This window comes from Zalophus californianus, chromosome 4, assembly GCF_009762305.2.
Source record: "Zalophus californianus isolate mZalCal1 chromosome 4, mZalCal1.pri.v2, whole genome shotgun sequence".
In the NCBI taxonomy this organism is placed as follows: Eukaryota; Metazoa; Chordata; class Mammalia; order Carnivora; family Otariidae; genus Zalophus; species Zalophus californianus.
In genome coordinates, this window is record NC_045598.1 from 41,944,310 (window position 1) to 41,967,574 (window position 23,265).

Below are 23,265 nucleotides of genomic sequence, written 5' to 3' on the forward strand. Positions count from 1 at the left end.
GACTCCTCAATAAAGCACAGGTTTTAAACAACTGATCAGGGTGTAGCCATTAAAAAAGAACAAGGAAGCTCTAGTATACTAATAGGAAGTAATTATCAGTATCTATTGATCAGTGAGAAAAGTAAAGTACAAAACAATGTTTTTAGTATATTTATACCCATTATAAAAAGGAGAAAGGAAATTTCTGCATTTACTTATACTGGTATATTTCTGGGAGGATACAGAGGAACTTTTAATACCAGTTGCCTCTAGCAAGAGGCACTGGTTGCCTAGGAGACAGGTGTGGAAGGGAGATTTTCCACCAGAAATCCCTTTAGACTTTTTGAATTCTGAACCACGAGTAAGTTGACTATTCCAAACAAAATTTTTAATTAAAAATAAATCCTAAAAGAATCCTCAGAGGCTTCCCCTGAGTAAGACTTCAGCTGTATATAAAGGGGGAGGAATGATTTCTCTGACATGAAAGACTTAGTTTCATTACTACAACTCCACTGAAGTACAGAACCCTTATGCTAAAGTTATTCTGAGATGAATCTAGAAAAACAGCCATATCAAATACAACTTGAGGATGTGGCTAAACGCCACTCTTTTCTAAGATGACCTCTGTCCACAAAGACATGTATAGGAATATCTAAACAAGTACGTCTCCCTGTTGTGGAAGAGTGGATTTAGTGAAATGAAAATGCAACCAAATCATTCAGCTACTAGAAGCCTTCTACCAAAACATTCAAAAAATTAACTGTTTATTGAGCAGCTACCATAAGGCAGGTACACTATATTGGGGATACAGGTCTCCATCTTCATTGAGTTTACCCACTTAGCTAAAAAAAGAAAACAGAATTCAGTATTATAAGTGTTATAACAGGAGAAACACAAGGTTTTATTGGGATTGTTTTGTTTTCTTGGCCAAAAAAAACTTATGACTAAACCCAAATTTCAGATGTCCTAACCCAGAGATTCTTAATTAGGATGATACGCCAAATTCCCATACCTGGGGCTGAAAATCTTTATTGCATTGAGTAATTTTACTACTGAGAATTTAGTCAAGTGTTACACATGGGAATAAAGCACATACAGGAAAAAACTAAGACACTACTCTAATAAGTATAAACTTAAATCATTTACTATTGAGTGCTTCCTTTAAAAGCTCAGATAAACAAAACTGAGAAGAGATTTTTCACAAGTCTGACATCAGTATATTTCATTTTAACTATCATGAGTATTATAACAAAGGAGATCATTAACTATTTTATAAATACCTTTGCAAACACTTTCATAGTATATCCCAAGTACTGTACTCTAGGATCAATAGCTGCATAAGTAGCTAGCATTCTTGTGTTATGTTGAGCCTGAAAAAAATTACGTATTTGAAAGCATTTCAAATTTATTAAAATTAAACTTATAAATCAGATAAAAAGATACAATTATATTAAAACTTAGAATACCTGCAAATGAGTCAAAAACTAATCTTCAATCTGAAGGAAATATCAAGATGATTCCTAAAAATATTTTTGTCTTATAATGCTCACATTTGAAACTTTTAAACATAAATGTATAGTCAGTGATCTGTAAACTTTTCATTTTTTATCTATAAACTTTTAAAATGACAAGTGTAAACATACCTATGTCTATACAGAAAGAAACACTTACCAATGTATTATATAAACTGATATCACCTTCTAAACCACTTCGTCTATGTTCAAATTTTACTATAGGCACTTTGGCAGTAGTTATAGGCAAAATGTTCCTTAAACCTGATTTAAAACAAACAAACAAATACAAAAACTTCATTAGGTTAAATAATTTTCATGAAGCTAAAAAATATTTTGTTGTTTTAAAGCTGTAACTTAAGATTCATACCTGGATGTCTCTTAAGAATTTTTGCCAAATTTTCAATTATTTCTTTACAGTTTAATTTCTAAAAAACAAAAGAAACAAATAATAAAGTTTGTCTAAGTCAATTTGGCCTTGTGCAAATTCATTTTAATGAGGCATTTAATACTAGCACTGAAAATCTCCAGCTATAAACAACTCAAAGTATGCAGTCTAGAGACCTGCAGTATCGCAATCATCTGGAAATTTGATGGAAATGCAGAATCTCAGGCCCCACCCCAGTCTACTGAATCATAATCTACATTTTAACAAGATTCCCAGGTAATTCACATCCACATTAAAGTGTGAGGCGCACAAAAACAGGAGAATAATGTTTTCAAATATATGAAATACATAACTAGAGATGGATCTGGTGAAGGCAAAACAGTACAGTGTTTAAGAACATAGGCTCTGAATTTAGACAAACCTTATTAATAAGCTGCGTGACTTTGACCAGATCCTTAACCCCTTGGAGCCTCATACTACTATTCTATAAAACCAAGATAATTATAAACTCCTGCCCTATCAAGTAGCTGGAAGGATTACATGAGACATATACGTAAAGCATTCAACAGCATGCTTGGCACAAAATGAGCACTTTAAATCTGTGAGCTATTTATTGTCATTATGTTGATGAGGAAAAGTAATCCAATTATTACCATACCTACTTCTTCAAGAAAATTCTTACCTCTACAAATTTAAATACGTTTTTTTTAAAAATCAGAGACAGCAGAGTTGATATGGTAAGAATAACCATGATACAAGGAATAGGGAAGATAATGGCATTGTAATTTAACTAGATTAAGCTAAACGGTATATACATCAGTGCCCACACTTACTACTAAAAGCACTTTTGTATATCCCCAACATGTTCTTTTTAGCCACTAGAGAGCAGTAATCATTGCGGCTTAACCTGAGGATTTCAAGGGAATCTACAGTTGCTAATTAACACATAATAAAATTTATTATGCAAGGATAGAATTTATGCTAAATTATGTTTCAACAATGTCTCATCTGGAAGAAAATGTATTCTTTTTCATTGCTTCAACTTTCCAGTGTGAATGGCACAGATGATATATAACAGACAAACCCTTAGTGATTAGAAATCTGATTATTAAATTTTACATAGAAGGTATCTAAACCCTAACCTCCACCCCTGGGTAAAATCATTTCCTATTCCCTCAATTCTTGCTCTTCAAAACGGAGATTGGCAGCCTCTTTCCAGTAGATGGCACTGAGTAGAAGTTAGTTAAGAAGAACTAAAATATTTACAATTTTTCCATTTTTTTAAAAGATAAAATGTTAATACCAGAAATAATTTCTTAGGGCCAGAAATAAGGATCTACTAGACATCTGTACTCTGCCATCATTACTCTGGTTCTAACAATTTAAAAGCCACCTTTTGAAAAAAAATTCAGAAATGCATAGGTACACTATTCTGCTGAATTCTTTTATAGTACAACAGAGGCTATACTGACACCACTACAGATGCCAGAAGCTTGGCCACACCCCAATCTTGCAAGCAGTCCCTGATTTGGAGACATAAATTCCAACAGTTATGTTGGTAAAGGAAGGAGCAACTATAGGGATCCCCTCCTTTCTAGTTGCTGCTAGGAAGGCCTGGGATACTTCCCTATCCAGTCAGGCCCTTTCTTTACTGGAGCTTGGACAATCTTGTTTCCACTGCTGATGGTACACAAAGAGAGAAAGCGTAAGTACCCACTCTCACTGCTGAGACTGCTCTGGGGGAAGGTCTGCTCCTGGCATCTCACAGTGAAACTCCAAAAGTAGTGGTTAGGTTCTACAGTACTATTAGTACTATATTTCAGCTACATTATGGGTTAAATAAATTACAGGGAAGCAGTGAGATACAATGGAAAGAGCATGAACTGTGGAGTCAGACAGACCTGGGTACGAATCCCGGCTCCAACATTTACTAGCTGTGTGAACTTGGGCAAGTCAGTTTATCTCTCAAAGCCTCAGTTTCCTCATCTGTAAAATGGGGGAAATTATCTACCTCGAAGGTGGTTGTAAGAATGAAATGAGGCCTCAATAAATGTTAGTTCCCCTCCCCATCCAAAATTAGTTTCTAAAAGCTATCCTAGAACATGACATTTGTAACATTGCTTTACGGAAAAAAATGTGTTCTAAGTGCCCCCAAATAACAATTAACTCGTACAACACAATCCATTTATAAATTAGATGTTCACTTTTATTTTCTATCTTTAGTGATACAAAGATATCACCTAATGGAAGAGATATGAAAAGACAGAGGAAATGAGATCAGTGTTCACTACAGTAGCACCGGCTTCACATTGGTTCCAATGAAAAAAACTGCAACTCTATGGTGTATTAATTTTTTCCAAAAATTCATTACAAAGCACTTTTAACTCTTAGTGACATGGTTTTTGTGTTATAAAATTACTGAATTTTAAGTAAATGTACTTAGACATTCGAATGTCTTCTAAAATGATAGTGCTAAATGCTTTCACATTTCAAATACTACTATTGCTAATGTATTTACACGAAGAATGACACCATATTTTTATCAATACTACATACATAATTTAAAATACATTCACCACTGGAAGAAAATAAACTTCTACATCTCTTTTCAAACACTTAACTCTTACCTCTGCATTTTCGTGGCCTTCCAGGGTCATACAAATATCCAGATCACTATCACGAAATCCAAATCCATTCTTAGAAGAGCCAAATAAGCACAATCTTGCCTTTTCTAAGTAAAAGAAAACAAAAGTCAAAAGTTTCATAATTAGCACGGAAGAGGAGCCTTCTATTACCTACTAATGGACTAACACAAGATGATCTTATCTACTTCTATGGCTTAAATACCTTCCGTTGCCAGATATACTGAGAAATTCCAAAATATTCATCTAAAGCCCAGATCTCTTGCCTAAGTTCCCACAATCCTTGTTTCTAACTGCTTTTTCCATTTTTCTACAGACATCATAAAATCAAAGTCAAAACTAAGCCTTCAGCTTTCACCTCAAACCTATTGCTCCTATAATCCCTATTCTCAGCAAATAGTATCTTTATCTACTCAACTGCCAACGTCAGAAATACATGTGTAGTTCTTAACACCCCTCTCAGCTTCTACATCCAAACAATCACCAAGTCCATTAATTTCTTTCAACTTAACTATCTCATAAATTCATCTACTTTTCTTCATTCTCCACATCACTACCAATAGTAAAGTTCAATATTTAGAGATTTATCTTTTGGAAATAAAAGAGTTTTTTCAGGCACAATTCAAGTAGTTTTATAAATATCACCTTAGTACACAGAATTAATTCTCCCAAAGTGAGTGATTAATCCAGTTGATATAAATTATGATAGAGTTATCCTTTCATATTTAGTGTCATTAACAGGTGCCAGTTCAAGCAAGCTGTTGCTTAACTGGATTGGGTTTCTCTCACTATTAATTCTTCACATTATATATTTAGATAAGAAATTCTGTATTTTCAAAACCTAATTCTCCAATTCAGTTCTGACGTCCAACTTGAAATTTCAATGGCAACTGAGAGACATAAAAGAAGCTATGTTCATCAGCAAATAAAAATGTGCATGGGTTTAATATAACAGACTTAGATTGGTCAGTACTTTCCATACTAACAAATATAACAGAAAATGGAATCCTGTAGTATATAACAGATTATCTTTTACAAGTACAAATTCATTCTGATTATAAATCAACTCTTTATCCTTTCCTAAAATATTTGGCCATAAAACTCTTGATTTTTCACCCCTGTACCCCAAATCTGCTCCTTCTGCTATTTTGCTATTTCAGTTAAATAATATCACCCAACTACTAAAAGCCTTGAAACCATCCTTGACTCCTTTTCTTCCCTCATATCTACCATGTAGAGCGTCAGCAAATCCTATTGGCTCTACGTTCAAAATATATCCTATATCTGACCACTTCTCATCGACTCTTCCAGAACATTATTATGTCTCACCTGAACTTATGCAACAGCCTCCTAAATTGCTCCTCCTGTTTCTATTCTTATGGACCTATACTCTATTCTCTCAGATCATGTCACTTAAGTGTTAAAACCTTCCAGAAGCTTCTCATTAGACACTCAAAATTCAAAACCCTTCTACCAATATCTATAAGGCCCTAATGATTCAATCTCTAGGCTACCTCTCAGACTTCATCTTTCTATTACAGTCTACCTGACACATTCCACCGCAGCCACACTGATGTCCTGCATGGCCTTCAAACATTGACAAACATAATCCAATCTTGGGGTATTTGTACTTGCTATTCTTTCTCTCTAGAATATTCTCTCCTTGGATATTCATATAACTTGCTCCCTCACATTATTCATGGCTCTCTTCAAATGTCACTTTATCAGAGAGAACTACCCTAATAGTAGAGAGAACTACCCCCATCGCTATCCTTTTAACTCCTACACTTTAGTAGCATTTATTATTTCCTGATATTACATTATATACCTTTTTGTTAGTTGAATATCTGTCTACCCTTCTTAATATAAGCTTTCCGAAAGCAGGTTTCACCTTTTGTATTGGTACTGTATTCCCAGCACCTAGAATAGCACCTAAAACATAACATTCAATGAACACTTATAAAAATAAACAGAACTCAGACTAGGTGGCTATAATAACAAAAACAATCAATTTTTAATATATGACATACCATCATATTCTTTTTGAATAAACTTTTCCAAGCCAATTAAAATTTGCTCCCTGTTGTGTTGTTCAGAAAAGGGTGGTGATAACTCATCTAAGTTAAAAAAAAAAAAGAAAAAGGAAAAAGGAAAAAGAAAAGTAAGGAAAATGGAATCTGAAAAGGTATTCAATTTTTTACCCTAAACTCTTTACTTAAAATTTCATTATTTGTTAACTTCTCTGACTTTAAAATCATAAATGTTACTGGGGAAGGAAGAGGTAGGGGGACAGCAGAAAATATATTTATAGGTTTATGTATGTTTCACATCATCATTTTCCCTATGAAATACCTACAAAATATATTTACCTCTAAAAATTCTTTAATATTGTTTTCTTCAGACATTCTGCTCTTTTCCCATATACTTCCTTGTTTTTCCTACCTGTAAGTCTATACTCAATATTGTTATGTAAGGCACCTGACCCATTTCAAACCTAAGTTCCCTCAAATGTCTGGTCAAGATTCCTATCTTCCCTGTAAGATGCTTCCAGCCACAGCCTTCAATGACTTCTTAAGTGAATTTCCTTATTCCCTAAACCACTTGCCAGTTTATAGTGACTAGTAACAATTTTCTAGTCATTTCATTTATATTCATATTATTTTTCCAAATAAGACCACAGTCTTAAGAACAGTCTTTTTTCTATCTCCTCCTCCAGACTCATTCCCAAGAGTTAATACAGTAATAGGAACAAAGCAGTAATTTACAGTAATGACTTAAACTAATATTCAGCTTTTGAAAAACAAATGTAGCATCTGTGGTTGCAAGTTGAATACAGGCATACCTCATACCTCATACCTCATTTTATTGCACTTCACTTTTTTGCCCGATACTGTGGTTTTCACAAATTGAAGTTTTGTGGCAACCCTGCACTGAGCAAGTCTATCAAGCACCTTTTCTCCAACAGCATTTGCTCACCTTATGTCTGTGTCACATTTTGATAATTCTGATGATATTTCAAACTTTTTCATTATTATTATTGTACTTGTTATGATGATCTGTGATCAGTGACCTTTGATGTTACTACTGTAACTGTTTTGGGGTGTCACAAACTGTACCCAAATAAGACAACAAACTTAATCGATAAATGTTGTATGTGTTCTGAATGCTCCCTGACTGGCCATTCTCCCCATCTCTCTCCCTCTCCTCAGACCTCTCTATTCTGAGACACAACAATATTGAAATTAGGCCAATTAATAACCTTACAATGGCCTCTATTCAAGTAGAAAAAAAAAAAAATCACATGTCTCTCACTTTACATCAAAAGCTAGAAATGATTAAGCTTAGTGAGGAAAGCATGTCAAAAGTCAAGACAGGCTGAAAGCTAGGCCTCTTGCACGAAACAGCCAAGCTGTGAATGCAAAGGAAAAGTTCTTAAAGGAAATTAAAAGTGCTACTTCATTGAACACAGGAACGAGGGGCACCTGAGTGGCTCAGTCGGTTAAATGTCTACCTTAGGCTCAGGTCATAATCTCAGGGTCCTGAGATCAAGACCGGCATTGGGTTCCCTGTTCAATGGGGAGCCTGCTTCTCCTTCTCCCTCTGCAGCTTCCCCTGCTTGTGCTCTCTCTCTCAAATAAATAAATAAAATCTTTAAGAAAAAAAAAAAAAGACTGTGAAACAGCCTTATTGCTGATATGGAGAAAGTGTGAGTGGTCTAAATAGAAGCTCAAACCAGCCACAACACTCGCGTAAACCAAAAGGCTTTGGTTTCAGAGCAAAGCCCTAACTTTCTTTAATTCTATGAAGGCTAAGAGAGGTGAGGAAGCGGCAGAAGAAAAAGTCTGAAGCTAGCAGAAGTGGGCTCATGAGGTTTAAGAAAAGAAACCATTTGCATAACATAAAACTGCAATGTTGAGACCCAGCAGATCACTACTTGAGATAATTAATGAAGGTGGCCACACTAAACAACAGATTTTCAATGAAGACAGAACAGCCTTACATTGGAAGATACCATCTAGGACTTTTATAGCTAGACAGGAAAAATCAATGCCTGTCTTCAAAGCTTCAAAGAACAGGCTGACTCTCTTGTTAGGGGCTAATGTAGCTGGAGTCTTTAAGCTGAAACCGATGCTCATTTACCAATCTGAAAATCCTAGAACCATTAGGAATTATACTTAATCTACTATGCCTGTGTTTTATAAATGAACAAAGCCTGGTTGATAGCACAACTGTGTGCAACATGGTTTACTGAATATTTTAAGCCCACTGCTGAGACCTATTGCAGAAAAAAAGATTCAACATTACTGTTCATTAACATTGCACTTGGGCACCCAAGAGCTCTGGCAGAGATCTACATTAAGTTTGTTTTCATGCCTGCTAACCCAACATCCATTTATTCCACAGCCCATGGATCAGGGAGTCATTTTGACTTTCATGTCTTATTAAGAAATACATTTTGGAAGGTTATAGCTGCCTCTTACGGATCTGTGCAAAGGAAACTGAAAATCTTTTGGAAAAGGAGTCATCATTCTAGATGCCATTAAGAACATCTGTGATTCATGGGAAGAAGTCAGAATAGCAACATAAACAGGAGGAGTTTAGAAGAAGTTGATTCCAACCCTCATGGATGACTCTGAGGGGTTCGAGACTTCAGTGGAGGAAGTAACCTGCAGATGTGGTGCAGACAGCAAGAGAACCAGAATAAGAAATGGAGCCTGAAGATGTGACTGAATTACCACAATCTCATGATATAACTTGAATGGATGAGGGGCTGCTTTTAATGAATGATTACAGAAAGGGTTTGAGATAAACTCTACTCCTGAAGATACCGTGAAGATTGTTGAAATGACAACAAAGGATTTATAATATTACATAAACTTAGTTGATAAAGTTGATAAACATAGTTGATAAAACTGACTCCAATTTTGGTTTGGTTTTTTTTTTAAAGATTTTATTTATTTAACAGAGAGAGACACAGTGAGACAGGGAACATAAGCAGGGAGAGTGGGAGAGGGAGAAGCAGGCTTCCCGCAGAGCAGGGAGCCTGATGCGGGGCTCAATCCCAGCACCCTGAGATCATGACCTGAGCCGAAGGCAGACGCTTAACAACTGAGGCACCCAGGCGCCCCAAAACTAACTCAAATTTTGAAAGAAGTTCTACTGTGGATAAAATAGCTATCTAACAGCATCACATGCTACAGAAATCATTCATGACGGGAAGAGTCAATCAATGTGGCAAACTTCATTGTTATCTTAAGAAATTGCCATAGTCACCCTGATCAGTCAAGCAGTCATCAGTACTGCGCAAAGACCGTGTACAAGCAAAAAGATTACAATTCACTAAAAGCTCAGATGATGGTTAACATTTTTTAGCAATTGGGTATTTTTTAATTAAGGTATATTGTTATTGTTTTTCTTTAGACATATGCTACTGCACACCTAATAGATGTCAGTATAGTGTAAACATAATTTTTATATGCACTGGGAAACAAACAAATTCATTTGACTCCCTTTATTGCAACACTCACTTTATTGTGGTGGTCTGGAACCCAACCCACAATATCTCCAAGGTACACCTGTAGCTGAATTACAGGTGATTTTTTTTTATTATTATTAAAGTGGTGAAACTATTCTGTATGACTCTATAATGGTAATACATAACATAATGCACTTGTCAAAATTCACAGAACTGTGCACCACAAAGAGTCAACTTTACAGTATGCAAATTTAAAAAAATCATCTAGGAGGTTGGGGAATCTCAGGATAGAATGCAGGCTGTAACAAAAGCATCATATGTTAAGACGTGTAAGACAGCTTCACTCACGGGAGTGAGGGAAAAGGTAATAACCTAAGTAACTTTGAAAATGAGTGGAGTTTGTAAGACTAAGGTCAAAAGGAATACACATAAAGTACCGTACTCTTAATTGATAAAGTTATTTCCCATAGGGGTATTAGATAATAGTTCTGATAATGTTATACATGTGTACTTACATGGGACAATATTTAAATAAATGGGTAGCAGATGATGAGAGCCAGGTTTCTCATTGTTGGGAGTGGGAAATTTACAGATAAGCAGAAAGAAGAGTCTTGGAATGAGCCATATGGTAATACATTCAAGTTGGAGCCATCAGTACAAAGTCATGTTTAACTTAATATAAGATGGTCACATATAGAAATTTTTACAGATATGAACATATACTAAGTTAGTATATATACATAATTTTCTCGCTCAGAGAGGGCCTAAAAGCAACACCCAATAATAACAAGTACGCTAGCTTCCAGATCCTGGTTTCTAATACCATCCTCCAACAAAAGGAACCAGGGCTCTTCAGAGAAATTTCTAATTCTAGGACTGGGGTGGAAAATATATATGATAAGCCTGGAGCATCTTGCAGTGCCAGAAAGTAAGGAAGTGCTAAAAAAAACAAATGAACAAATAAACAAAAAAACCCACACACTGATGGGAGTATATTAAAGAGTCACAGGAACCAATTGAAAGAGTTCCCAATAGCCAAACGATATGAGCAACAAAGTAGTATTAGATCATAACCCAAAGTATCAAATATCCATGAGTTCATATAAATGAATGAATAAATAAAAACAAATGTAATGTATTATATCTTAATAAAGCTGCTGGGAGAGAAAATGTGCCACAATCCAGCTATTCAACTCCTAGGTATGACCCAAGAGAAATTAAAGCATATATCCATACCCAGACCCACATACAAATGTACAGAGCAAATTTATTTGTAACAACCAAAATTTGGAAACAAGTCAACAGGTGAATGGTAAGCAAACTGTGGCACATCCATATAATGAAACACAGCTCAGCAATAAAAATGAATGAAACATTTACACACATCACACCATGGATGAATCTCAAAATAATTATGCTAAATGAAAGAAGCCAGGACCCTACCTCAGAAAAAAAGAGTACATTCTATGTAATTCTATTTATATAGAACTCTAGAAAATGCAAACTAATTTATACTGTCTAAAAGCAATTAACTGGTTGCCTGGCAAGAGACTGGGATAGGGAAGTCTAGGGGGGGAAGTATTACAATGGGGAACTAAATGTTATGACATCAAAAATTTTATCTGGGACACAGCAAGTTATTTAAAAAAAAAGTTTGCTGAGTGAAGGTTTACCCCAGGTACATCATAAATGTTGAATAAAGGTATGTAAGACTCTTCCCAAAATATTATAGCCTTATCTCCCTCTATTATCTTTCTTTTATTCTACCAAACCCAAGGCAATTCTTCTCCCAAAGAAATTATACACCCTATACTTTTGTGCATAATCTCCTAGATCTGAAAAAGCAGTTCAAGGTCCATCTCAAATGCCTCATCATTAATTCCAATTCATCTGATCCACCCCAGTTAAAATTGTGTTTGCACTGCATTTTGTTTACCACTACTACAGCATGTAATATATTCTGCTTCCAATTATGGAAATTTTCATACATGTCATATATCCGTCTAGAGAAGAACTGTGCAAGAGCATTGCAATGATGGAAATGTTTTTTATCTGGACTGTCCAATTCAGCAGCCACATGTAACTACTCAGTACTTGAGATGTGTAAAAATGAGGAACTTAGTTTTTAATTTTATTTTAATTAAATTTAAATAATGGCTACCATATTAAACAGCACAGATCCAGAGTCTAAGCTCTTTAAAAGCAACACATAATATGGACCCTGTATTCCCATTGGCATTTACCACAGTGCTGTGCATTTAGTAGGCATTTAGTTAAGTGTCTGTTGTTGGGTCTCTAAACTATTAAAAAAAACCTCTACCAAAACAAACTGTAAGCAAACTGTTTTCAAATAAGAAAATAAATATTTAAAACCTAGGAAAGAATCTACTCAGAATAGCTCTAGTAATAAAAGACTTACCAAAACATCTTTTACATACTAAATCAAGTATTTCCCGAAATCGATTTGTCATTGGTGGTAGAGGTTTTAGATCAATTTTCCTGAAATCCTCTGGACAATCATTTTTCGAATGGCCATCTTTTTTGCAGATGCTGCATACTATCGTTGGTGGCTATACAAAGGTAAAAAAATACTCTAATAATCTAATAAACTACTGAGGGACTCATCATCACTTAGAAAGCAGGTCCAGAAAGACTCTTTTATGTAACTCGATTCTGATAACCTGTGCTTCCAGGAGGTTTAAAAAAAATAAAAGAGTATTAATTAAATACAGCGTTAAATGTAAAAACCATATTTTAAGTTAACCACTTTAATTCTTCCTCCCCACTAAAATGACATTATCAAGATCAGATTTACCCAGAGATGTACTATACAGGAAATCCTAGAAGACGCAATATGTATGGGTTAATGCAAACATTTCAGTCAGCTCCCAAGATGAAATACGTGCATTAATTTAACCTACTGAGATCTTTAACAAAGTAGATTATAAAGAAATTTCAAGTGGCACCTTTCACTCCAAACACCTTCTATCTTCATAGTCAATCAATTATAAAACCCTCACTTGGCTAGTTGGTTCAATTTATTACATTAACATGGTACTCAAGAAATCAACTGTAGGGCTGAACTCAAAAAATAACTTCACTTCATACAAGGAGTAACTCTTATGATAGCCACAAAGTTAATTGCAAACGCTATACCACCATTTAAAATGTATTCCAATGGACTACAAGCCAGGTAGTTAAAACAGTAAAAACGTATCCCAACTAGCTGAAAAAAACATATGGTGAAGAAAGAGCATCATTCTTTTCTTTATTATAAAATGCCTAGATCCCAGAGAGCCTCTTCCTCCAGGATTAGCTTGAACATTTACCTAGCCATGAACTCTGATGTAAATTATATACAGAAACTTCTACTTGTGGGAATGCTGTGCTATGAGCTAATTAACAGTACCATAGGAATTTTTATTAGCTTCTCAAAACTTTTTTTAAATGACATATTTAAATTCTAGAAAAGGAATTTCCAGGGGGAACAAGTACAGAGTTCAAAAAATGTACACTGCAGTTATATAATTATGAGGCTTTTCTAAAAACCTGCCATTTAATTCATCCTTTCAACAGTCCATATGTCCTAAATATTGCAACGAAAAAAAAAATGCAATAGATGTATCCTTACAAAGAATGAAGAAACACCGATTAGTAATTAGGTTAAAAATTTTAAAGCTTGTCAATAACTAATTATGGAATAAAACAGTAAAACTGGATAACTTTCTAGGTTTTTAAAAAAATATTCTACTTGGTTTACACATGATCTATACAATCTTTTTTTCATCTTGGGTGCTGATATATCAATTATGTACACTGCATTTGAAGCAATGTGACTTAGAACTTTCTTTTATTAACAAAGTAATTAAGCTTATTTTCTGTTGCTGGGGTATTTTATTTTCCATAATTTATCAAGTTAAAGTTCAGACAGTTAAGACTCCATTAATTTATAAAGGATACACCAATATCCAAAGAAAAGCTCAATGGCAGAGACAGAATCTGGATTCTTCATATTTTTGGTTCCTGATCTTAGTTTCTGCCAATCTATCTTTATTAAGTATATATATTCACTCACCCCATGTCAAAAAAAAAAACAAACAAAACTTTAAAGTAGAATACTATTAGAATTTACAAACCTTGTATTCTTCTTTGTGAAAGAAAAAATAAGCATAATGTTTAAAAATATTTGCTGCCTTTGCCAAACTGATTTTCATAAAATATATTGAATCCTTTTATATGAAAAAGTGAAATAAACCAAGTAGTAATAGAGTGCCGAAACCTTTTGAGGTTTTATATACACTCTTTAAAGACAAGTACAGGAAAAAATGTAAAAAGAAAACATGAAAATATATACCAAAATATAACAGTCTACCATCACAGAAGCTATTTTTACATTTTTGAATCTAAAAACTATAAATACAGTCATTAAAAAAAACCCACAAAATCTTACAGATTGTTTACAAAATGTATCCTACCTTGCCAGAGGTTAAAATAAACTTATCAAACACATAATATAATTCCTGGGTGGGGTGGTTATCATCATCATTAAGGTCAGAAGCATCTTCTGTAGCTTTGCAGTTGCAAGAGGTAGCAGATGTGTCAGTGCTCACAATCTGATGTGAACTATCTGTTTCTATATTTGACCTGCAGTCTGTACCAACAGATTCATCTGGGTCAGGGGATTTATAATCAATGCAATTACACTGGCTGAGTTTCTTTTTTAAACAAGTTTCTGAAGGTGCTAAATCATCTTCTTTCTTATTTGATTTTGGCTCTAATTCACTGTCTTCACTGGTAGAAAGACAGGAAGATTCCTGTTCAAGTTCAGCCAAATCTAGTTCATTTACCAACAAACTGTCATCTTCAGTAATACATCTCTGTGATGTACATTCCATTTCATCATATTTATCGGGCTGACCTCTTTCTGCATTTATTTTTTCTGTGCTTTCTCCAAGTAGAATGCAACAATTTGATGCCATATTGTCAGACTTCACTGGTTTCTTATTGCTTATTTTCCCCTTCTCTTTTTTCATAGAATCCACTGTAGATTTATTTCCACCCTTCCTCTGAGGACAGGCAAAATACCGATAAGCTGCCCTGAATCTCTCCACAACATATTCATAAACAAGCTGGCTGTTTAAGCTCCGTGCAACATTCCTCTTGATTGAAAATGGATCTAGGAAAAAAGGAAATGGTCAGTTGCTAAGTATCTACTAACAAACTACAATTCCAAGTTTACCCAAAAGGTCTGAACTGCTATACTGTCAGCAGAGTACATTTTCCCAAAGCTTTCCTAATCTAAGGTCTAAGTGGGAGTTCCTATAAACTGAGTAGGAGAAATACAATAGCAACATCTTTGTTTCTGTCATAAAATAAAAATGTTAAGGGGAAAAGAGAGAAAATAATAATAATAAGGGTAATTAATGAGAGGTTGGCCGAGGACACGAACTCAGTAGTTACAAAATTTCAATGATAAAATTGGTAGATAAAGGCATACCATTATGCCTTCCTATACTGTCATTAGCTCAGTTTTTCAAACCTCTAGGACCCATTCATAATTTTCATCTCTTGTCACAATATTCTTTAGCTACATACTCCTTGCAATTTAAGCAAATAAAATATAACTAAAACTCTCAAAACTTCAAGTTAAAAAATATGATTTTAACATTTAACTTCAGTGAAATCAGAAAATTTAAGGAGAAATAAAAAAGTAGGAAAAAAGAGATCTAAGAAAGTAAAAATCAAACCGAAATTTAAATTTTGGTCCAGTCTAAAGCGGGTATGCTGAAAAGGCTTATATCTTGGTCTAGTCTAAAATGGGTATGCTGAAAAGGCTTATATCAACCACATCCTCCTTATTAAGAAAATATAAAAGACCTCGAAAATGCTTATTGAGTTTTTGGATTTTATAAGCCTTAAATACAAATATGCCCCAGGAAAAAAGAACAAATGGATGACATCCAAAAGACAATACACATTTTCTCCAATACTGAAGATCACTAAGTAAAAGGATTAACAGGCAAGCTTCAGATTGTTAACGTGTGGGCATCTGTTAGTTTTTGCTGTTAATCTAAGTCCACAGGCTGTTCTCTAAACCCAAAAGCTTTTCCTCTCCTTCTAGAAGAAGAAAAAGACAAGAAGACAAATTATGATAGCTACAAGCTTTAGAGCTCATTGATTTACTTTATGTAAGTGTACAAGATATAAGTACATGCTTGAGTGTGTAAGAATATCTGTGGGTCTAGAGAAGGCCAACAGAGGACAGGCAACAAAAGAATGTATTGTCTAAACAGACTAAAATGATGGACAGAAATTCAATTCCTTATCTATAAAAAGTGAATGAAATGCTGCATGATTTAAATTTTCTAGAAACTATTCTATTAATTTGCATTTTAAAGATGATAATATTCTCAGGATTTGATGTAAAACTTTTTTGTCAACCTCAATTTTTTTTTTTCTAAATCAGTCTTTTTTTCTCTTTAGCCTAGCCACATTTAACAACTGAGGTACTTTTTTTTAAATGTTTTTGAAGTATAGCTGACATACAATGTTACATTATAGTTTTAGGTGTACAACACAGTGATTCAACAACTCTACAGTTATGCTATGCTTACCACAAGTGTAGCTACCATCTGTCACCATACAATGCTATTACAACACCACTGATTATATTCTCTATATATACTCCGGTGAGTTACACATTCCACAGAGATGAGGTACTTTAGAAAAGACAACAGAAAAACTAGATTTTCAAATTATATTTTAACATAATTTTATGACAGAAACTTACAGGAATACTCTAAGATTGTTTTGAATAACTTTTCTGTTTTTCTATATTTTTGAAATTTTTCAAAGCAATTAATAAAGGCATGTAATAAGCTAATAACCCTAATCAACATATAAATTTGAAACCTTAAAATCAGTATTAATTCTATAAAACTATCATGGACTTGATAAAGAATTTACCTGACATATATAATGAAAACCTAGTGGCATATATAGTGCTACAAAGCCAAGGGATATAATTTATAACACTGTATTAGAAACAAATGATGAGTGGCACACAAAAACATATTCTCCAAATGAAATATATCATCTCACCTTCAATGGCTATTCGCCTTTTAGGCCAGTTTTTGTTTTCTCTTGTTAAAATATCTTGTATCCGTACACATATTACATATTCTTCCAAAGCAAAATCCAGTGTGTAAAATTTTAGCAGCTCTAACCACAACTGTCCCAGGGATACCTGATTTGGTGTTCCCAATGTTAAAGGAGACTGGAAAAGAAAAAATACTTTTAAGTTTCACAAACTACAGAATCATTGAATTTTCAGTTTAAAAAGACCTTAGAGATTACCTTTACAAAAACTGAGGCATAAAGAAGTTAACTTGCCAAAAAGCAGTTTGTGACACAGCTGGAAACACAGTCCTAGTTTACTGACTCCTAGAATTTTATGTTCTTCCCACTAAACCAGTGACTCTCAACCTTGGCTGCACATCAGATCACACTGGGAGCATTAGAATACACTAATACCTAATGAGCTCCATACCATTCCTACCTCTCATACCCTTCCCAAGATTCAATTTAACTGACCTGGGCGATGGACTGGGCAATGGGATTTTTAAAGCCCCCTAAGTGATTCTCATGTGCAGCCAAGGTTGCAAACCACTACACAACAATTATTACAGCTCCTTATTGTGGTAATTACTTTAAAAATCTAAGTAAATGCCCTGGGCTTTCAAAAGCTAATTCCTTCATTCAGCAAACATTTATTTAGAACCTACTATATCCCTGGCACTGTGCTGGGGATATAAAAAAAATAATGAGCACTCACGCTTAAACATAATGGTCACTATGCATCATTCACTCTTTTTAAGTGCTGCACATATAGTAACTATTAATTCTAACAACTCTATGAAGTAGATACTACAGGGCAAGGATTTGACTCAGGACCACCTGGCTACTGAATTTATGTTGCTAATCACTATACCTACCATACTGCCATTCAAATAAGGTAAGGTCCTACCTTCACATAGTATTAGGAGAGGAAGAGATAATTTAACAATTACAGTAAAGACTATGTGCTAAAATGGGCCTGTAAATTAGGGGGGTTTTAACAAAAGAGGTAACACCTGTATTCTAAAGGAATTAGCTAGATAAAGACTGGCTAAAAGTGACCACTAAGGAGCATAAAGACATGAAACAGTCATCCACTCATTCAATTCTACAACTATTCACTGAGTGCCTACTATGTGCCAGGCACTTGGGATATATCCGTGAAAAAAAACCTCAAGATCTTGCCTTAGTGGATCTTACTTTCCAGGGGAAGAAGATAACAAAAAACAAGTAAATTACATAGCAAGTTAGAAAAAGCAAAGTGCTGTGGAAATAAAAAAAAAAAAAAGTTGAGTAGAAGAATGGGAGTATTGGAGTATGACCTGGTTTCATTGTTAAATAGCGTGGTCAGGATAGGTCTTGTTAAAAAGGTACGATATGAAGAAGAGGGAAAAGTGTTCTAGGAATAGGAACAGACAGAGCAAACACAATAAACAGAAGTGTGACTAGCTAAAGAAAATCAAGAAAGCTAGTGTGGTAGAGAAAGGGTAAGAAGAGAAGAAAAAAACAAAGGGATAGTCAGAAAGAACTCCTCAACTTTTATTCTAAATTAAATAAGGACCAACTGAAGCATTTTGAGTGTGGAGAGGAGGAAGGACATGATATGACTTCAGTTTTTGAAGAACCATTTTGACTGCTGTGCTGAGAACAGACTATAGTTGACTCTTGAACAACATAGGGGTTAGGAGCACACCGACCCCTATGAGGTCAATATCTGCATATAACTTTTGACTCCCTCAAAACTTAACCACTAACAGCATGCTATTGACCAAAAGGCTTACTGATAACACAGTCAACTAATACATATTTTATATATTTATTATGTACTGTATTCTCACAATAAAGTAAGCTAGAGAAAAGAAAATTATAAGAGAAAAATACATTTACAGTAATATGCTATACTGAAAAAAATATCCGCATAAGTGGACCTGCAAAGTCCATGTTATTCAAGGGTCAACTGTATAAAGAAAAATGGTAGATATAGGGAAACTCATTATGAGGCTATGGTAGTAATCCAAGCCAAAGATGATGGTGGCTAGGACCTGCATGTTAACGGTGCAGGTGGTGAGAAGTGGTCAAATTCTAAATATATTTTGAAATAGAAATGACAGGATTTCCAGACAGATTTGATACAGGGTATAAAAGAGAGAAGTAAAGGATGATTACGAGGCTTCTGACTGAGCAACTAAAAGGATGAAGTGCCATCAACTTAGATGTGAACACTGCCATGTGGATAAAGAGGAAGACCAGGAGTCCAGATTTAGCCATGTTAAGTTTAAGATCTCTATTAGACATCTAAGGAGAGACATTAAATAGGCAACTGGATACAACTATAGAATTCAGGAATGTGGTATGGCTGAAGATTTAAATTTGGGAGTATCATACAGATGGTATGTAAAACCCATACAACTGGATAAGATCACCAAGGGAGTGTAGATACAGAAGAAAGGGGAGAGGATCAGGGATTGAGCTCGGGAGCATGCCAACATTAAGAGGCTAAAGAGGAAAGGAGAAACCAGGGAAGGAGATTGAGAAGAAATAATCAGCCATGGGTGTGCTAGCCAGAAAGTCAAGTTAAGAAATTTTTCAGAGACGAAAATAATCCACTGGCAAATATTGCTGATACATCAAAAATATAAAAATTGAGAAGTGACAATTGGATTTAGCAATGTGGAAGATAATGATATTGACATACAAGTTTTAGTAGGTTGATGAGGGTCAAAGCCTGATTACAGCGAGTTAAGAGGAAACAGATGTCAGAAATAGTGAATATGGACAATTCTTTCAAGAAGTTTTATTGCAAAAGGGGGCAAAGGGATGGCCGGGAAGGGAAATGATGTCCATATTTTTATTTAAAATGGGAGAAATAAAAGCATGTTTGCTCACTGAATGAAAAATTGCTAACTTAGGAAGGAAAGAGAAGAATTGCTGGAGCAGTGTTCTAGAATAAACAAGAAGGGATGGGAGTAAATACACAAGTGGAGAAAATTAGATAGCAACATGGGAAGTTCTTTATGAAAGCAGGCAGCAAAGCAGACTATGCGAGTGCAGACAGCAGCAGGTGGTGGTGGGAGTATGTAGAAGTTCTCTTTTGACTTCTTCAGTTTTCTCAGTGAAGTAATAAGCAAAATCATTAGCTGAGTATCGGTGGTTTACTGGAGAGGAGAAAGAAGTCTAGGAAAGTGGGAGAATTAAAGGGACTAAGAATGACTGTTCAGGGAAGTATATATAATTCAATATAGCTAGAGCAATCATTTCAGTAATGCTTTTATTTCTGTAATAATATGTCTGTCTATTTCAGAAGACTACATACTTCTGGAGTACACAATCCATGAATATTCTTTGGTCCCCTAGCCCTCAAAATAATGTCTGGCACATAGCAGGTCCTTAATAAAAGAATGTTGAATGATTAAATAAGCAAGCCACCCCCTAATGGAGGAAAGGGCCTTTATTTTTCCACCAATCTGGCAACATAATTCCCATATGCTAAAGTTTTGATCACAGCCCAACTCCTGAAGGAAATTTTTCTTGTCTAAATGAAAAAGATACAAAGAATTACCATGACATGATTCAAACAATATACATCTTCCAAAAGGAGGTATAAATTCATTAGGGAATCTAAGCACTAAAAAACTAAACCAGATCAACCCCTCACTTCACAGATGAGGAAAATGAGGCCAAGAGGCTTATGCAAAGTCAGTCAATCTACTATTAAAGAGCTTCAATCGAAGGCATCACAAATTCTACAGATAGAAAAGCCAAAAACAAAAACAAAAAAAAGCTTACTTTGCCATGTTTTTCCTTCATGGCATTACTTTGGTTGTCTGTTTCTGTCTTCTTGGTATCATCTTTTGGTTGGTCTGCCTTAGCTTTGTTTTCCTCAGCAATTGAGTTTTTCTCAGTTGCACTACTTGAATTATATTCCCACTTCACAAACTTCTCTTCTACTATGCCCTTCAGCTGAAAGTCATCCATTCTTTTTGGGTCAAAGCCTTCAATCTATATAAAAAGGCATTCCAAATTGGTAGTGGAAAAATTATTAAAAAAAACAAAAACAAAAACAAAAAGATGGACAAACAAACAAACCAGATTTCCAGCTTAAAATGTTTGAACAGAGCACTCTGTAAGAGCAAACTACATATATGCATGCACATATATGTCACAAATTCATGCTTACCCAACTTCCAAGTAAGCAAGGAAGAAGAGGGGGTTTTCTTTGTTGTAGAAAAAACATCACCATTAAAGCAAAACAGTAAGAAGGGATTCCACCATCAGTTTGGGAGTCAATATAGCATAACTGTAAAACAAAGGGGGAGAAATTACTGCCATTAGCTTTAATTTTCTTTGTTCCCCTCATAATATAAGTAGATTTTTTTCCTACTATGATCACTGTAAAACGTTTAAACAACAAAAATTATAAGGAATGACCTGAAATCTCACCACCCTGAAATAACTATTAACACATTGGTGACAATCTTTCCATTCATTTCTTTATTGCATATAGTCATATATATATATTTTAGTTAAATGGAATATCAATCATACATAGTGCTTTTACTCTGTACACATTTTTAAAATATTATTTTCTTACCTTGCTTCTACTTCTGCCTCAATGTTAATAATAGTCTATAAACTCTTTCATGCCTTTTTCTATACTCTAATAACCATATACAAATGTATTCCTATATATTTCTATTTTCTATATAAATGCAGGATTTTGTTTTATGTCATTCTCTTACCAAAATTGTGTATTATACACATCTCTGTGTATTATTCTTCTCCCTTAACAATATACTAACAAAGTTCCTCTAAGTCAATTAGTACAGATCTAACATATTTATTTATTTATTTTCCTATCATTCTTTTAAATGCTTAAATTATAGTCTATGATCTGGATGGCTACTCAATAATCTCCCTACCCAAGGACATTCACATTTTGTTCCCAATTTTTGCCACTTTAAGCAATGCTGTTTCACCCTTATATATATTTCCTAATTACTGGTTCTTATTTATATGAACTATTTTCCCAAGATGTGTTTGCTGGATTTAAAAATGTGTGATAGAGGGGTGCCTGGGTGGCACAATCGGTTAAACATCCATCTCTCGGTTTCAGCTCAGGTCGAGGTCTAAGGGTCATGGGATCGAGTCCCGTGTTGGTGTCTGTGCTTAGCGCTGAGTCTGCTTGGGTTTCTCTCTCCCTCTCTGCTTTTCCCCACCCCTACGCTCACTTGCACTCTCTCTAATAAATCAATCTTAAAAAATAAGTAAATAAATAAAAATAAAAATGTGATGTATTTGAATTTTAGTAAGACTGTTTTCCAAAATCACTATAAAAATTCCTCTTTTCACCAGTAACGTGAGTGTGTACACATAACACTTTCCAACATTAAGTATTACCACTTTAAAAAAATGCCAATGGGGGGCGCCTGGGTGGCTCAGTTTGTTAAGCATCTGCCTTTGACTCACGTCATGATCCCAGGGTCCTGTGATTGGCCCGCATCGGGCTCCCTGCTCGCATCGGGCTCCCTGCTCGCATCGGGCTCCCTGCTCGCATCGGGCTCCCTGCTCGCATCAGGCTCCCTGCTCGCATCGGGCTCCCTGTGGGGAGCCTGCTTCTCCCTCTCCCTCTCCCTCTGCCACTCCCCCTGCCTGTGCTCTCCCTGCTCTGTCAAATGAATAAATTTTAAAAATCTTAAAAAAAAAAAAAAACATGCCAATGGGATGTGTGAGATATAATTATCTAATAATTATTCAATTTGCATTTCCTCAATGTTAAGAGATTACACAATTTTCATGTTTACTAACCATTCAGACTTGCTCTTTGCTGAACTGCCTATTGAATCTTTTGCCAATTTTTCTATTTGTATACACTGCATATCAATTTACATTACAGTTAATAATCCTTTAAATCTGACACATGCACTAGAACAATGATATTTTTCCCAATCTGTTTTTATTTTGACCTTTATCAGATAAAATATATTAATGTATATATATTTAAATATGCTTTTGCTATATAGCTTCTAGGTTTCCTGTCATGGTAAAAAAGTTTCCCCAAACCATAGTACAGATACATACTCTTAAATTTTCTCCTAAAATTTTGATTTTTCATTTAAGTAGAATTTATTTTTGCATTTAGTGTCCTAAGGATCC

General features: G+C 34.7%; 1 protein-coding gene across 14 annotated transcripts in view; it reads right to left on the reverse strand.

The window, feature by feature from the left end:
* The window catches only part of TUT4 (terminal uridylyl transferase 4), a 127,140-nt gene that overhangs the window by 27,828 nt on the left and 76,047 nt on the right, over nucleotides 1–23,265 (reverse strand). For 12 of the 14 annotated variants that reach the window (XM_027577007.2, XM_027577015.2, XM_027577034.2 and 9 more), the window contains exons 10-19: nucleotides 21,290–21,409; nucleotides 20,899–21,111; nucleotides 17,098–17,272; nucleotides 14,472–15,172; nucleotides 12,416–12,566; nucleotides 6,551–6,637; nucleotides 4,506–4,609; nucleotides 1,861–1,918; nucleotides 1,651–1,754; nucleotides 1,260–1,349 (exon numbers count right to left, since the gene is read on the reverse strand). In XM_027577007.2, coding sequence (XP_027432808.1) covers nucleotides 1,260–1,349; nucleotides 1,651–1,754; nucleotides 1,861–1,918; nucleotides 4,506–4,609; nucleotides 6,551–6,637; nucleotides 12,416–12,566; nucleotides 14,472–15,172; nucleotides 17,098–17,272; nucleotides 20,899–21,111; nucleotides 21,290–21,409 — 1,803 coding nt within the window. The remainder of the gene's footprint in view (nucleotides 1–1,259; nucleotides 1,350–1,650; nucleotides 1,755–1,860; nucleotides 1,919–4,505; nucleotides 4,610–6,550; nucleotides 6,638–12,415; nucleotides 12,567–14,471; nucleotides 15,173–17,097; nucleotides 17,273–20,898; nucleotides 21,112–21,289; nucleotides 21,410–23,265) is intronic. The other 2 variants (XM_027577090.2, XM_027577082.2) reach the window with 2 other exon arrangements.